The 17,953-nt window shown below is 31.2% G+C and overlaps 1 protein-coding gene across 50 annotated transcripts in view; it reads right to left on the reverse strand.

Moving 5' to 3' along the window:
- The window catches only part of LOC126840944 (titin-like), a 28,938-nt gene extending 14,207 nt beyond the window's left edge, over window positions 1-14,731 (reverse strand). For 49 of the 50 annotated variants that reach the window (XM_050577028.1, XM_050577029.1, XM_050577031.1 and 46 more), the window contains exons 1-2: window positions 8,654-14,731; window positions 55-291 (exon numbers count right to left, since the gene is read on the reverse strand). In XM_050577028.1, coding sequence (XP_050432985.1) covers window positions 55-291; window positions 8,654-14,571 — 6,155 coding nt within the window. In that variant the 5' untranslated portion in view covers window positions 14,572-14,731. The remainder of the gene's footprint in view (window positions 1-54; window positions 292-8,653) is intronic. The other variant, XM_050577002.1, reaches the window with a different exon arrangement.
- Window positions 14,732-17,953: the final 3,222 nt, after the last annotated feature.

Consider the following 17,953-nt stretch of genomic DNA (forward strand, 5'->3'; position numbering starts at 1 on the left):
ACACATTAAAATCAAAGCTAACTAAATTTCGTTTTTTTACAATATTATACCAACCGAGTTTGGCGGTCTGCGTGTTTCTCTTCGTACTCTGACCGGTAAGCCGTGATGCTTTCAATTTTCCCTTCATTGAGCGTTAGTTCCGTGTTAAGTCTGTGCAAAGTAGGTCTTTCAATGCGTTCAAGAGGTATTGGTTGATATTGTTCGTTGGAACTCGACAATTTTGGTACAGGCGTAGGCTCCAAATTCAATGGAGATCCATCTGTTCCCGGTGTATGCGTACAACGATGTCGCCTATAATAAAATAATACATTTAAATTAACTAATTCCATAAAACTTAACGCTTAGAAAAAACAATAACTTATCGCTGCAGGACAAAAATTACAACTATAATAGTGTTAGGTCGCTATTGCGTTACAGACGAGGACTGTGTATTTTATACTATAATGCACTCTAAATTGAACGAACATTATGCAGGACTCGTGCGAACAAAATCGATAGGGCACTGAACCACTCGCACCAATTGTACGCACTTTGACCCACTAAGTCTGCCATTCATAACTTTCTGGCGTTCAACACAACAATATATGCTTGAAATACATTTTCAGTACTGTTATATTAACTATAAGTTCATTTTTACTTAAAATTGAGGATTAAATTCAAACTTTTCCTAAATCGTTAAACAAAATATATTTAAGTGTTGTAATACAAAATTAATTAATCGTAGATTGTTTAGGGTTTTAAGATAATTACTTCGTATTCTATTTTAATGATAATTATATTTCTTTAGTTATTTTAACTATTTAGAAAAATAATTTTAAAAAACCTTAACTCGGCAAGGGCTAATTTTTAAATATTAAAACTAATTAAAATTGGCCATCGAAAGTTGTATATAAAATGTAAGAAACCATAGCAAGTTAATAATAACAAATAATCATACCTTATGTTTTTCAATACCAAAAAAATCTACCATTATTTTAATTACAACCTTAAAAAGTTTAAAACAAAACTTTCATAATACAAAATATTTAACGGTTTATTAACCTTTCGCGTTTTGGTGTAATGTACCCAATGATGAATGAATGAATGGCCTATATAATGAAAACAATTATTTTTCTCAATCTATTTTTTTTTTTTTTGGTTTGCTGGATGGATTTTTCTGGGAATGTATTGAATGTATGTATATATTTTTAATTTTTATTACTAAGTTACGTTTAATTAATAATTATCAAGGGAGGTCTGAAAACTCATAACCTAAAGCCATTATTATTTCTGATAATTAATAATTGTGTAGGTGGGTTTTTTGTATTAGTTAGTCTTCTTAAGTAGTGTAATTGACTAATCGAGTAATTAAATTTTTTTATTATGAATTATTATTTATTAAGGCTTTGACTGCAAGGGTCATTACCCACGTGTTTAATTTATTTACTAATTAAGTCGTTTTTATTAAGTTTTTCGTCATTTTTTCATTGTTACACATCAGGAAGTTTTCTTGATTATTACGCGTTGCTAGTACCAGGACAACATCAGCGTGAGTGTTGCGCCGAGTCTATTCTGTTGTGGTCAGAATAACAGCCAGTGTGTTATTAATAAACAGTAATCGTATGTGCTCGAACCCTGGTATTCGATCTACTCAACAGTTGGAGCGGCGATCCCGGACGGACGGTCTTCGACGACATTTATTCGCATCATTCTCTACAAGGGGCACATGGTGAATCATCCTAGTTAGGATACTAAATATTTTCACTGACGGCAACGTGGCTTGTGTAAAAAGATATGCTCATTTCGGTCCCGGCCGAGCCATGCAATGACACCGGCTACCAGGGAACTAGCAGAACGCTCGTTATTTGTCAGTACTACGCCGCGCCTCATTTTTTATTTCAACTTCAGCGTTTTATTTGTATCTAGCCATCGGCAATATGTTTTCTGGTCAGACCGGCTTGCTGAATCTTGTCTATAGACCCAGGAGCTTCGCAAAAATTCCCCATAAAATCAAAACGTACCATAAAAATAAAATAATAAATGTTCTCGAGCCTTAGTCTTTATATACTATAACTTATAGAAAGAAAAAAAAACAGTGAAAATAGTTTCATTTTTGGGAAATGTTAGTTATTTACCGGTAAATTACGGTAAATAACAATCAACTAAAGGAAAATATCTTTAAGCCAAAAATCGGTATGAATACAAGTGGTAAAAACAGACACGCATTAAATAACCAGGAAAAAATGGTCAAAGAAAATTTGGCCAGAAATATTTTATCCAATAAACAAATGACCATATTTTAAATATTTTATTTATTTATGTACAGTGCAATAAAAAAAAAAAATTTGGAAAACGTTTTAGAAATTCATAACTACGAGTGTATAATATGACGTAGAAGACATTTTAAACTGTCATTCTACACACGTTGATTCTTTTAACCCGTTACCTCGGAAAGGATAGGATGAATATGTTAGATTAGAAAGTCTGAATATGTAGACTGTAAGTATGTAAATCACAAAATCGTAAGACTTATCATAAAAGTTTATTTGATTCTTTAAAAGACCGTTGGAAAAAAAAAGTTATTTTCAACTATCTATTTTTTTTTTTTTTTTTAGTCACCTATAGGCCATACAAATTCACACCAAAGCGTTTCGTTGAAAGTGACTGGATCATTTTCGGACACAATATTCCCCGGACAAGCATTTCGTATCTACTTCCCTGGCTTTTTATTTTGGTTTGCATGTCATGAACACGACCGTCAGAAAAACATTATTCATAAAATGCATACTAATAAGGTTTCTTCTCGGATGCTAGTTACACATACGTGTTAAAGCACCATTGTTTTAATGTCTAATGATCGTTTCAACATCAAAATGACACTCAACGGACTCTAAGCAAAATGTGGGCGAGGCTAGGTGGTGAATCACATTATTAATATAGCCTTGGCATAACAATAGCCATGCGCCGAAGTAAAAAAAAGTAATTTCAGTATTTTTATTTTCCAAGCATAATATACAGGCAGTCTAGACCTTGCTCGTTGATACTGATTATAGGTAAGATGAAGACGTAAAACATCTATAGCGTGTATTATACTATATAAAACAGTAACTGGAGTTTTCTCAATATTAAGTATAATAAAATTTCGAAAAATCAAGGTAAGATGGCGAATAGAAATAAAAAATATAATAATATGGCAGTTGTTAAAAAAAAAAAAAAACAATAATAACAAAAATGTATCATGTTTATAATAATTTATTTCCTAAAATTATAACTCGTTATTTATTTGTCTTGATTAATTTCGTTGTTATTATTATCTTTTAAGCGTTTTTTTAAATTAGTACATCATTTATTTAATATATTCCTTAGTGTATAGCTACAATGTAAGTATATAGTTATTGTTGTTGACCTTGTACACAATTTATTGAATGATTGTATAACGCAGTGAATTAGTTTATATTGATATATTTAACAAAGATAAATAAACGTACTGCGGAAGAGTACGTTGAACATAGTACGTGACTTAAGTACAAGACTTTTCATTTAAATATTAAGGTGTATAAATATTATCGAAAAGTTTTATTGATGTTTTAAAAACACTTAAGTTACACTTAACATTCAGTAGGAAATACTACATAACGTTCCAGTTATAATCTGATATTATAAAATGTTTTAGTGAAATATTATTAAAGTATACAAATAATTGTTGTATGATTTAAATGTAAATTTAAAATAATATAGGTACTATTTAACTTTTTAGTATACAAATGTAACGAACTTATTATTGAACATATTATGTTAATTAATAAACTATAAATTATATTTTAGAGCTTAGACACAAAACGACTGCCGAAAAAGTTTTTAAGAAAATTATGATGTCGCATAAATGAGATGATGACATTGACAAAACATGCATTACCATGTATAATAAAGCAGTTACAACCATTTACAGATGTTAAATGTAGAGAAAGGGCTAGCGATAACGGTAGTATACTTTCGCCTGTAATATTATTTTGTCCGACGGATAAATTATTTCTCAAAAGAATTACATTTATTATAAGTAAATTTAAGATTAATTCTAATATGAAATAAATTTTAAATTTATTTTTTTAATAGTTAAAATTATTTAAATGACACAAATAATAGGGTCCTATCACTGGATAGCTTCCCTACTCATAGTCGACAAGTTATTTTTACATTGTTAGCATATTTTCTTATTGTATATTTTGTATGTACAGATTGTAAATGTTATTTTAAAATTTTAAAAAATTTTAAAAAATTAAAAAAAAATTATACAAATTCATAAAAAAAAAACCAGTGAAAATAAATTTTGCTATAATCATCAAACATAAAGTATCTTTCCTCCTACTGACTTCATTAAGTTATATGTGTACTTCTATTTTTATTGTTTTTTTTAAGTAACAAATGAATTTAGACAGGTCTTTAACCAAATGACAGATGACTCTCTCATTTTTATCCGCCTACAAATAAATAGCTGTTTGCTTGGTCGTCGATGAATATTAATTTTTTAGTCATTTGTGTACAACAGAGCTATAATGTTGAAGTATCTTATGTGCATTAATAAATAATACTCCTCGAAAAAAAACATTAATGTTATGTTCTTATTAATGTTATTAATAAACTGGTATTTTATCTCATTAATTACTATACTTATACTTTATATGATTTGAAAATAATTTTGGAAAGTAGAAAATTGTATTTCTGTATGATAAATTACTAGCACAATAAGTCTAAAAAACTTATAAATGAACAATTTGCTTTCAGTTTAAGTTAGCATTTTAGAGATTTTTCTTAAGATAATATTACATAAGATAAAAATGCATGAAAATATATAATACATTATATGTGCATGTATTGACTATAAAGCTAGTATTTAACTCACTGGAACAAATTTAGATTAAAATAAAATTTACATTTAAACACGGAATGTTTTTCCTATGACAACTATTTAATAAATCGACAAGGAATATTAGGGGTAATAGGGAAAACCAGCTGATAAAATAGACGATAATGATAGCGTAGGAATTCATTAAGACAAAATATTTTTAAATATTTATTATTTAACTATTTTGTAGTTATTTTAAAAATCTTTTAAATAATTCAAATTAAACACTGTTTTATTATTTTTGTTAATACGTCATTTGGTTGGTATATTACCAATTTGTTTACCTCGCCTCCAATAAAAAGTAGAAATGTTTTTTATGCGTTAATATAGATTGGTTATTTATTTGGTATCCTACCTAATCTACTTAAAAATAATAATAAAAAAGTAAAATAATAAAAATGTCTGTACATTTTCACGATACATTCGAAGTATTTTTTTTATATTTTATTGTCTGGAAAATTATTACTGGTATAAATATTTCTGTACACCGTGTTATGACTTTTGTTTTGCTAAACCTATTACAAAACAAATAATACTACACAACACAGTGCAAACAGAATATAGTGAAATCGCTATACAGTACACAGTACAATGTATACTCAACGGAACGACGTATCCTGTTGAAAAGTATAGTCCTTAAAAATGCTGTAAATTATAACATAACACCAGAAGTTTTTTTTTTAACAGAAATATTTTTTAAATTTCTCAAAAAAATTAAATTTATTAGATGTATTATGCAAAAATCTTATATAGTCATTATTTTTAATATAGAAATCTATATTGTTTTATTTCTAAAACGTGATTGGGGCCTACAATGTTATAGTATTTATTTATATATTAGCGCACGGTGCAATAATACGATCCTTTGGAAGTATTGGCGCCCACTACAATGATTTTAGGTGTAAATAATATATACCTTATATGCTATAAATCTTAAAGTTAATTATCCGTGTCCAACCGCACAGTTGCCTGAATCAAGGTCACGTTTTGAAATACAATACACCATATATGCTTCTATTATACTGCTTACTCTGGTACAATATAAAAAAAAATGCATTGCGACGGAATTAAAAAATCAAAATCGTAAAGCGTAAGTCAGTTAATATTTTCGAAAAATATTAAAACCGTGTTTTGACATAAAATTAAATATAACAAAGATATTATCAGATGACAAAGAATAGGCGTGACGAAAAATTGGTATTTTTAAGTGAAATGGAAATTTTTTTAAAACTGTAATCAGACCGCAAATATGGTGTATATAATATAAGTATATAAGAAGCAAATGGAAGTGGCAAAAAGGATTACGTTAAGATGAACGTGTAAGGTTATCTAGATGTTAACAAAATTGGAACGGTAGTCAGGAGTATACCAGTAGCAGGCAAAATAAAAGAATGGTCGACATGATTTGGGCATTCTGAATATAATTGTAATAAAAAAGTAAGTGATTATAGTAAGGCTGGGAGTAGGTCGAATAAAAAGTAGGGGGATGTAATTAATGTATACACGTAAAATAGGCAGAGAAATAGTAAAGGATAGACAAGAGAAAAAAATTACTTAAACACTGACCTTGTAAAAATAAGAGTAAATAATATAAGAAAATAATGATTGTAAAAAAAATCTAGTCTTAACAAAATGCAACCTTATTGATGTAAAATATGGTCATAAATCGGAATTTAGCATTTGCTTAAAAAAAATAACCAGAAATATAAGTGGGTTCAGATTTCTCATGTCGGTATATTCATTAAAACACCATGCTCACTTGATAAACTCAAGTGAGCATGGTGTTAGTACAATCAGTGTAGTACAAAAACAATTCAATATAAACACTCATGCTACAATACCTAAGTTGGTCACGTTAAATTATTTAAATTATAATATACAACATAAAATATAATATCCGCCCAAATAATTTAACGTTTGACATTTAAAACGCATATATTTGTATGACTTTTATTTCTATTTGTCTGCGTAATCTGTGGGAAGCTTTTTGATTTATTATTTTTCGTATAGTTCATTTATTTTTGATCTGCAGTTTTACTAAGTATACAATTCTATATTAGTTTTGAACTATATAGTTTAAATATGTCAACATTATTTCATCTAAAAGAGTAATTATTTGAAAAATGTATGATGTCTTCCAACTTTTTTATGCATATTACTTAGTAATCGAAAATTGAACTAATATTTTTTTTTCTCCAAAATATGTAATAAGCTGTGGAATAAAAATAAAAATACAATTTTTTCAGTCATACATTTTATATATATATATTAATGATTTTATACATAAAACATAGCAAACCCGGACAATTGTCAAAAAACCAATTATTTCTAAAATATGTATAAGTAAACTTTAATATTTTAAAATATAGGCTCAATATTTCGATCTAAAACCAAATTTGCCAAGTTAATTCTTTCCTCTCAAATGTGTAGTCCAAAAGAAAAAAATAATTTTAATAATACAATTTTACTAAATCCAATAAAACCGGTTAGTTAAGTACTTCAAAAAAAACCTGTACAAGCATTTATCGAACCGGAAAGCCAGTATAGGGGGTCGGATGTAGTTAGTTACATACATATTATCTTTTGACACTTAGATAGTAATAAATAAAAGTAATTTTTTTGAGTGAAAGAAAAAATTTAGAAAGCAACGTGGTGATTGTATGCCGCCGGTGCGGTGGCGTCATGATGCATAAGTGGGACCAACACAATATACACGTAGATGTAGATATATAATGTATGTATATAGTATATAATATAACACTCAGCTGAAAGGGTTGACCTCGTGCAAACCAATTATGCGAACCATAAAAGGAATTATATTCATAGTCTGGTTCACGACACGTAACACGCTGCTGATGGCTATTGATCGAAAATGGACTGGGTCGGTTTATCAGCGAATGAGTTTGTAAACGGTCATCGTTTTTACTTCAGAACACGTCTCCTAGGTACTTTTATGAACTAGGTTTAATCGTTATTATTATGAACTTAGTTATTTGACTGATTCAATTATTTGAATTTAAATTACACTACCATCTTATACGAAAATTAAAAAATTATAATATTGTTTAAATATTTACAAATGAAAATATTCATATCAAAATTGCCATAAAATATTTGGTAATATGCTAACAACGTTTAATGAATACATAGTTTTTAAACATTTAACCTCTGTTGAATTTTGAACCCAGCTGTTATATTGGTTTGGGTTTGTTTTACTAACTCTGTATAATACATTTTAATGTACTAAAATATATTGCGCTTTTGGCCATAATAAAAATAATTTACCTACTTGTCTAATAAAAAAAAAAATATATTTATTTCTTTATTTTATATTTTATGGTGCAAACTGGTAAGTAAATACTGCACGCGACTATGTTATTATAAAATATTCGTCGGCTAAATATGTTTTTCAGGTGTGTATTAAAAGATTAATTTGATTCTATTAGCTTTTTTTAGTCTATATTCAACCATTTTAATAAACATTTTATTGATTGTTTATTAAAAGGTCTTCCTACTAGAAAATACTATGGATTATTAATTTGGCCTACTTTTGCTTCAAAAAGTTAAGCACAGAAGGTTAGGCGTCTTTTAAGTTGGTATTGTTATTTTTTTTTTTTTCCAATTTTACTTGAGCGTTTCATTAAAATATACACTTAGGTTAGGGTGCGTGGGAAAAATAACATGCTTGCATTTGTAGTATTAGCCTTGTACTATTTTAAAAATCGAATCTACCTTATAGCTAATAATCGAGCATAAAAATGTTTGACTTACCCACAAGTACAAATTTCGCAAATACATTGCTCCTTTGTGACTGTCTCTTTTTCTTTCTGTTTACTTTTGGTCGTACTCTTGTCAAGATTTTTTTCTCTGATATTTTGTGCTGATGAAGTTCGGTTTTCGTAACTTTTCGCCATTTGATTGACTGATGCTTTTTGCGATACTGATTCGGACACCATGTTACTGTCTATATGACTCGATGTGGATGTAAAATCTGTCACATCTTGAATTACAGTTGTATCGGTGTAATTTCGATTTATCGTAGGTGTGTCCGAATAGTATTCGGCAGTGTTTGAAGTTATTTGGAAACCTTGCACGACGGATTCTTCCACAAACTGATGAGATTCAACGAATGACTGTAGCGAGGCATCATAATAAACACTTCGAACAATATTTGTGTCGTCGACTAATATATCTGTCGAATTTGATGGAAATGGTATGATTTCAGTAATACTATTAGAAGGACCCAAAGGACCTTCATTGGACTTACGGGGTCTATTGCCGGGTTCTTTCATAGTCTTCTCTGGTTTGCCGCCAACCGTTTTCGGTTTATTATCTTTACTAGTATGTATTTTTCTTGTAACGTCAGCCACATTCGTAGACTGTTCATACACTGTGTTTGACACAGAAAGCGCCGAAGTTTTACTTGAACCACGAACAGAGTTGTCGATGGTATAAGTTGTATTAAGATCTGATTTTTTGTTTGTCGGTTCTTTGAAAGATTTTATCAATTTCCCACCAACCATGCGCACAGTCAAACCTTCTTCGTCCACGTTTTCAGTGGTGGTAGATTTTGTTTTTTCAGTCGTTTCCTTTGGTTGTTTTTTTGTTGGTGATTTATCTCGCTTGTCTGTAGGTTTGTCATAATCATTCTGTGATGTTTTAGACTTCAAAGAATTCGACTGATCGGTTGCTTCGACCGAGCTCGAGAAAGATGATTTTTCACTAGTTATAAAACTAGAATTGACATCGCTGGATTGTATATTACTGGTAGAATTAATATCACTAACAAACAATTTGGATGACGTCATTTTTTGAGGTGTTGGTTCTTTAAAAGATCTTAACAATTTCCCACCGACCATGCGCACAGTCAAACCTTCCTCGTCCACGTTTTCAGTGGTGGTAGATTTTGTTTTTTCAGTCGTTTCCTTTGGTTGTTTTTTTGTTGGTGAATTATCTCGCTTGTCTGTAGGTTTGTCATAATCATTCTGTGATGTTTTAGACTTCAAAGAATTCGACTGATCGGTTGCTTCGACCGAGCTCGAGAAAGATGATTTTTCACTAGTTATAAAACTAGATTTGACGTCGCTGGACTGTATGTTAGAAGAAGAACTTAAATCGCTAACATTCAATTTAGATGTCGTCATTTTTTGGGGTGTTGGTTCTTTAAAAGATTTTATCAATTTCCCACCGACCATGCGCACAGATAACCCTTCCTCGTCAACGCTTTCAGTGGTGGTATATTTTGTTTTTTCAGTCGTTTGTTTTGATTGTTTTTTTGTTGGTGATTTGTCTCGCTTGACTGTAGGTTTGTCATAAACATTTTGTGATGTTTTGGACGTTAAAGAATTCGACTGATCGGTTGCTTCGACTGAGCTCGAGATAGATGATTTTTCACTAGTTATAAAACTAGAATTGACATCGCTGGACTGTATGTTAGAAGAAGAACTTAAATCGCTAACATTCAATTTAGATGTCGAAATTTTTTGGGGTGTTGGTTCTTTAAAAGATTTTATTAATTTCCCACCGACCATGCGCACAGATAACCCTTCCTCGTCAACGCTTTCAGTGGTGGTATATTTTGTTTTTTCAGTCGTTTGTTTTGATTGTTTTTTTGTTGGTGATTTGTCTCGCTTGACTGTAGGTTTGTCATAAACATTGTGTGATGTATTGGACATTAAAGAATTCGACTGATCGTTTGCTTCGACTGAGCTCGAGAAAGATGATTTTTCACTAGTAATAAAACTAGATTTGACGTCGCTAGACTGTATGTTAGAAGAAGAACTTAAATCGCTAACATTCAATTTAGATGTCTTCATTTTTTGGGGTGTTGGTTCTTTAAAAGATTTTATCAATATCCCCCCGACCATGCGCACAGATAATCCTTCTTCGTCAACGCTTTCAGTGGTGGTAGATTTGGATTTTTCAGTCGATTCCATTGGTTGTTTTTTTGTTGGTGATTTATCTCGCTTGTCTGTAGGTTTGTCATAAACATTGTGTGATGTTTTAGACTTCAAAGAATTCGACTGATCGATTGCTTCGACTGAGCTCGAAAAAGATGATTTTTCACTAGTTATAAAACTAGATTTGACGTCGCTGGACTGTATGTTAGAAGAAGAACTTAAATCGCTAACATTCAATTTAGATGTCGTCATTTTTTGGGGTGTTGGTTCTTTAAAAGATTTTATCAATTTCCCACCGACCATGCGCACAGATAACCCTTCCTCGTCAACGCTTTCAGTGGTGGTATATTTTGTTTTTTCAGTCGTTTGTTTTGATTGTTTTTTTGTTGGTGATTTGTCTCGCTTGTCTGTAGGTTTGTCATAAACATTGTGTGATGTATTGGACATTAAAGAATTCGACTGATCGTTTGCTTCGACTGAGCTTGAGAAAGATGATTTTTCACTAATTTTAAAACTAGATTTGACGTCGCTGGACTGTATGTTAGAAGAAGAACTTAAATCGCTAACATTCAATTTAGATGTCGTCATTTTTTGCGGCGTCGGCTCTTTAAAATATTTTATCAGTTTCCCTCCGACCATGCGTACAGATAACCCTTCTTCGTCATCATTGACAGTGGTTGTCTTTGTCCTATCCTCTTTATTATCTGTAGACTTTGGTTTCGTAAGTGGTATGTCCTTGTTATCTAGAGATGTTATGTATGTAGTTTGAGACGTACTAGTAGATGTTAAGTTCGATTGGTCAGTTCCTTCGATTGAACTAGAAAAAGACTGAGCATGATCTGAAAAGCTAGAAGTGGTATTTTTTGATACAGAACTAATATCATTATCATTTAATTTAGATGCCGTCACTTTCTGAGTGATTGGCTCTTTAAATGATTTAATTAGTTTTCCTCCGACCATGCGCACAGATAATCCTTCTTCGTCCACGCTTTCAGTGGTGGTAGATTTTGATTTTTCCGACGTTTCGTTTGGTTGTTTTTTGTTTGTTGGTGATCTTTCCTGCATAATTGTCGGTTTATTATAAACAGTCTGTAATGTTTTGGACGTCAAAGAATCAGACTGACCCGCTCCTTCAACTGAACTCAAGAAAGAGGATTTTTCACTAGTTATAAAACTAGAATTGACATCATTGGATTTTATGTTACTGGTTGAATTTAAATCGCCAACATTTAATTTGGATGTCGTTGTTTTTTGGGATGTTGGTTCCTTAAACGATCTTATCAGTTTTCCCCCAACCATGCGCACAGATAATCCTTCTTCGTCCACGCTTTCGATGGTTGAAGTTTTTGACTTTTCGATAGTGTCCTTTGTTTGCTTATTAATAAACGGTTCATCCTGTTTACTTGATGATATCTTATATGTAGATTGAGATGTATGAGAAGTTAACAAATTCGATTGATCGCTTTCGCCTGTTGAACTTGAAAAAGATGACTGGGCTTCGGTGGCATAACTAGAACTTATACCACTATCATTTAGTTTGGAAGGTGACAGTTTTTGCGGCGTCGGTTCTTTAGAAGACTTTATCATTTTTCCTCCAATCATGCGGACAGACAACCCTTCTACATCTGCGCTTTCAGCAGTGGTAGATTTTAAACTTTTAATTGTATCCTTATGTTGCTTTTTTGTTGGTGATCTGTCCTGCTTGTCTGTAAAAATCTGTGAGGTTTTGTACGTCAACGAATTTGACTGATCGGTTGAGTCAAACGAGCTCGAGAAAGACGATTGTTCACTAGTTATAAAACTAGAATTAACGTCGCTGGACTTTATATTAATGGAAGAGCTTAAATCGCCAACATTTAATTTGGATGTCGTTGTTTTTTGGGATGTTGGTTCCTTAAACGATTTTATCAGTTTTCCCCCGACCATGCGCACAGATAATCCTTCTTCGTCCAAGTTTTCGATGGTTGAAGTGTTTGATTTTTCGATAGTGTCCTTTGTTTGCTTATTTATAAACGGTTCATCTGGTTTACCTGATGATATCTTATATGCAGATTGAGATGTATGAGAAGTTAACAAATTCGGTTGATCGCTACCGCCTCTTGAACTTGAAAAAGATGACTGGGCTTCGGTTGCATAACTAGAACTTATATTACTAGAAGTTATACCACTATCATTCAGTTTGGAAGATGACATTTTTTGGGGTGTTGGTTCTTTAAAAGACTTAATCATTTTTCCTCCAATCATGCGGACAGACAACCCTTCCTCATCTGCGCTTTCAGTAGTGGTAGATTTTAAATTTTCAATCGTATCCTTTTGTTGCTTTTCTGTTAGTGATCTGTCCTGCTTGTCTGTAAAAATCTGTGAGGTTTTGGACGTCAAAGAGTTCGACTGATCGGATTTTACATTATTGGAAGAACTTAAATCATTAACATTAAATTTAGATGTTGTCGTTTTTTGGTGTGTTGGTTCTTTAAAAGATTTTATCAGTTTTCCTCCGACCATGCGCACAGATAATCCTTTCTCGTCAACGCTTTCAGTGGTTGTAGATTTTGTTTTTTCAGTTGTATGTTTTGTTGTTGATGGCTCGTTATTTTTGTCAGAGAACTTGTTGTAGATAGACTGCGATATCTTAGATGTTAAGGAGTTTGGTTGGTCGGTCCCCCCTGTCAAAGTTATGAATGATGACTGTTCGCTAGTTATAAAGCTGGAACTGACATCACTTTCTTTAGACGCATTCAACGTAGATGGCATATCATTTTTAGTCACTACAGATGTAGTTTTCGATTTACTTCTGGTTGAATCTGATGTCTTATTAGAATCGTCGTAAATGTTTTGTTCGTTCAGTCCGCGATTCAAAGAATTTAAATTATCAGATGTGTATAAAACATTTGAACTAATTGAAGAGTTTTCTTGTGACTTGTTTATATTACTTTGAATATTTTGTTGACTTTTGTCAATTTGTTCACTTTCTTGAAGTTGAGACACTAGTTTTTTCTGGATTATCGGCTCGTTTACAACATTTAAAGATATATTCTTTGACTTATCAAAAGTCTTGGAGTCTTTTGCACCTTTAATGTCTGCCGACGAACTGTTGTCAGATTTTACTAGTTTTCCGCTAACTAGCTTTACGGTAAAATCGTTATCGTTGTTTTCTTGGATGGCCAAATTCTGTGTTTTAGAAAAACCCGATTCGCCGACTATAGAAGACCCTTGTTTACTTTCATATACATTTTGAGATGAACGGGTGGTAACATTTTTTGGCGTAGACGAAACTAGGGATTTGCCAAAGTCTTGATTCAACTGGACGCTAGCCCCGAATGATGATTGTTTTAAATTGGTCGCATGTCCGGATGAGGAATCTGCTTTCTTTGATTCGGTCGACGATACTTTAGTTACCGTCTGTGGAATATCGTCCACTGTCTCGACTGTGGTATGAACTTTGCCGTCTCGATCGACCGTCGTTGTGGTTTTGATGGTTTTCCCAACGGTTGTCTTTGACACTGACGACGAACTCGAAGATCTTTCGATAGAAGAAGAAGACACGGCTTCGGATTGTTGACTCGAGACGGTCCCTTTGACTAATATTTTTTTTGAAGCCTGTGGCGTCGAATTGCGCCCTTTGCCGCTCAAATTGATGGGTTGCTCGTTTGATACCTTAGCGCTGAACAACTGTTTGGGCTCCACGTCTACCGAACTGCTTTCTTTAATAATAACTTTTTCACTTACCTTATTTTCCTTCGGATCGCCTTTTCGCGTAGGGTCTTTGGTTTTCTTAGTTGATTTGAACATTTTAATTTTTTATTTTTTTCTATAGCACTAGTTGATTTGAAAAACTTTAATAAATTACGTTAAAATTCGACTAACAAATAAACGGTAACAAAAAACCGGCGCGTGCGTTTTAAGACCGTTGAAATCTTATTTGATAACAATAGAACGAATAGGCGCAATGTTTTTTCACTACTGACTACTACTAATGTACCGAACGTTGGCACCGCAGATTGAAGAGGCGGTCTCCCTCCAGAAGGCCTTCGTGTAAGCCTCCACAATATCGTTACGGCACTCTTAAACCAGTTTCCGCCTACACTAATAATGACAATTTTTATACTTACTCATCGTTTTGCTCCTTTACATATGAACTTTCTAGTTGCAGTGAATATATAGAACACGGCAATATCCGATATATTATATTCGACGAAACATTTAAAATAACAGCTATTCGGTTATTGTACCAAAAATCTACTTTTTTAATTAAACCTTTTACACATAATATATAGTTAATGTGGTACTACAAAATATACAAATATTACGTCGAACCGCAATAGATTTACTTGTTTTAAAAACAAATCTATCCAACGTTGTTAAACGGGTACATTCAATAGATATTCATAAATTCAAATCGCATATAACATACAAAAATATGAATATAAAAAAAAATAATTATCAAAGAATGCAACCGGCCATATGGTTGAGCGTTGTTAATCGTGTGTGGCGTTTGCGTGGTCCGCCTATGATTAAGTCTAAATACTATTGTAAACAATATATTGTTTTTCAATACACCTTTTTTAGACATACTTAGGTCATTTGTTCCTATTTTTTCAACTTGATTCATGAAACTATAATGCTTTTGTACGATGTAGTAGAGTATACACATAGTATTATTTTACTACTAAATGATAAAGTATTACAACTAAGGCAGTTCATTTGTAATAAGAAAACGAATAGTAATAAATCTAAAAATTGTATATTATAGTCACCAAACTATTTCAGTTCATCGAATGGTTTTAAAATATATTTGTAACTATTTTGTACAAAAATCTCTATTAATATAACCAGTACATATATTATTTAATAAGTATTACACTTAAATTATTTTAATTTAGGGGCTAAAATATGTCTGGTTTGATTACTTTTTTTAGAGACAAAATGTCCCTTATCCTCAGGGGAACTACACAATAGTCTGAGTACTATAAATTTATTATTAACTAGTTTAACTAGTTTATTATTATACTACCAATTATGATGTCAAAAAAATATCTAAAATAGTACACATTTAAAAAATAAAAATTCATTCACACATTTTCAACGATTAAACGTTTATAGTAAAATAATAAACCTATAACCTTCATCAGGAAATCCAAAATTCTGTTTTTCAGAATACCAAAATAGTTACAGAAGGGAAAACTCTTAATACAAGATTTACATTGGTGGAATTTTAGAGTGGGTGGCTGGGGAAGTCCATGGCCTTTAAAAATAGTAAGCTCCCTTAGAATTTTGGTAAAAACTAAAAACATTATTTGGGGGCTGTCCCTTATTGGGATTATGGAAATATGTACAATTTGAAATTTACTTACTAACAATTTATATAAAGTAAAAACTTACGACAATTAAATTAGGTAAGTACAAAAATATATACATATAAATGTATAAATTAAAGGTATATATAATACATTTTCTTTATAATAAGTACTTATAATTTTTTCCTTTCGAAAATAATAAAATGTATCAGAGTAATAATTTTACTTTTTGATAAAAATTTATTTTATTTTTTTATTAGAATATTATAACATGATGGGGTTTTAAAAAGGATAAATTGAAATCATAAAATAATAGGTAACAGTCTTATAATTATAATAGTTCAACTAGTAACGGTGATAAGAAAAATATTGTAAATGTAGCTACTTTTTTTTAAGTCAACAATAAAAGCGATTTAATTATAGTACTAATGTGTTATAAAGGTTTCGGTTTCGATGTCAGACATTTTACAATACAAACTAGAATTCTTAATAAATTGCTTTGATTGAAGTATGACATTTAAATAATTATTACTGTCCATAAAAAAATTAACGCGTCAACATCGTATTTTTAATGTCGATGAAGCGTTTATTTCCTAAGTTTTAGTTTCGAAATCGCGCCCATCATAACAGCTTACGAGGTACTTCCGTTTTTTTTTCTCTTTCAAAATCCATATCTGGTCTCATAATAGTCTTTAACAATACAACGCCAACACGAACACGGTATGCACACGTTTTTTAACACATTGCATCCTCCAAACCCAAGTCCAATTACACTTTTAATACTTTATCTTTCACAAATCATGAATGAGTTTTTGCCAGGGAAATCAAGAGCGTGTAGTGGGATTGAGTATTATTCATTCATATTGTGATATAGGTCTAACTTAGCAAGCACCATAATATTATTGTTATTATTATATATGTATCTATCTATATTGTTTTTATTGTAGTTTAACTATATTTATAAAAAACCGGTCAGACATTACGATTTCCTCGCCGAGTCTCCGGACCATGTAAGGCACTCCCACTCAAACCTTCATAAAGTCACTGATGCAGTCTTCCATATACCTTCGTAGGACGGCGGATGTGGGCAGCAGGTTTATCCGGCATGCATGCAGTATGTATATGTAAGCGCGAATATTGAGAGTTGAGACATACCCAAAATGGAAATCGAAGGAGAATGTCTAATATCAGTATTATTACTGTACACACACACACACTTATAAATATAAATCTGATTAACGCTTCCACGACTCTTTGCCCATGTTTGGTTTTTTATATTCCATAATATAATATACATTTGTATTCACAGCAAAACTGTAAATTATATACGCAAATTAATTCGATTGAAAAGTATAGAATGGAAATCAATAATGTAAATAATTATTGGCATGGAGTAAAATTAGTATAGAAAAAAAATAGAATACTAGTATAGAACGTTTTCGACCATTATTTCAGCCCACCGCCAAAACAAAAAAACAGTACCTTCTTCCCACAGGCTCTTAATAATAATTATTCATACTGTACAAACACGTTATATATATAATGTATAGTAATTTTTTTTCTTAATTGTATTAATAACGATTAATCTGATACCTCCATTCATTAATTTTACACAGCACACATATATACAAACATCGAGTACCTCAACCTACATTCAAAATTCAGATATATAAATTGTAATCTTTACATTGCATTTAAAAAGTGTATTTCGTTTGAATATTTTAACAACCGTTTTTGTAGCATTAACGGATTTTATAAATTTACGTTTTTTTTAATTCTTTATTTGTTAGGAATCAAATATTATGTTTTCAGAAATACCCTTAATTTTTGGAAAAATATTCATTTTATAATTCAAACTGTCCAAAAAAACAAATAAT

The sequence above is a fragment of the Adelges cooleyi genome, unplaced genomic scaffold, assembly GCF_023614345.1.
Source record: "Adelges cooleyi isolate 19-005CV unplaced genomic scaffold, UGA_ACOO_1.1 ACOO_flye_CR_arks_rails_tigmint_CR_PRNA_376, whole genome shotgun sequence".
Taxonomy (NCBI): domain Eukaryota; kingdom Metazoa; phylum Arthropoda; class Insecta; order Hemiptera; family Adelgidae; genus Adelges; species Adelges cooleyi.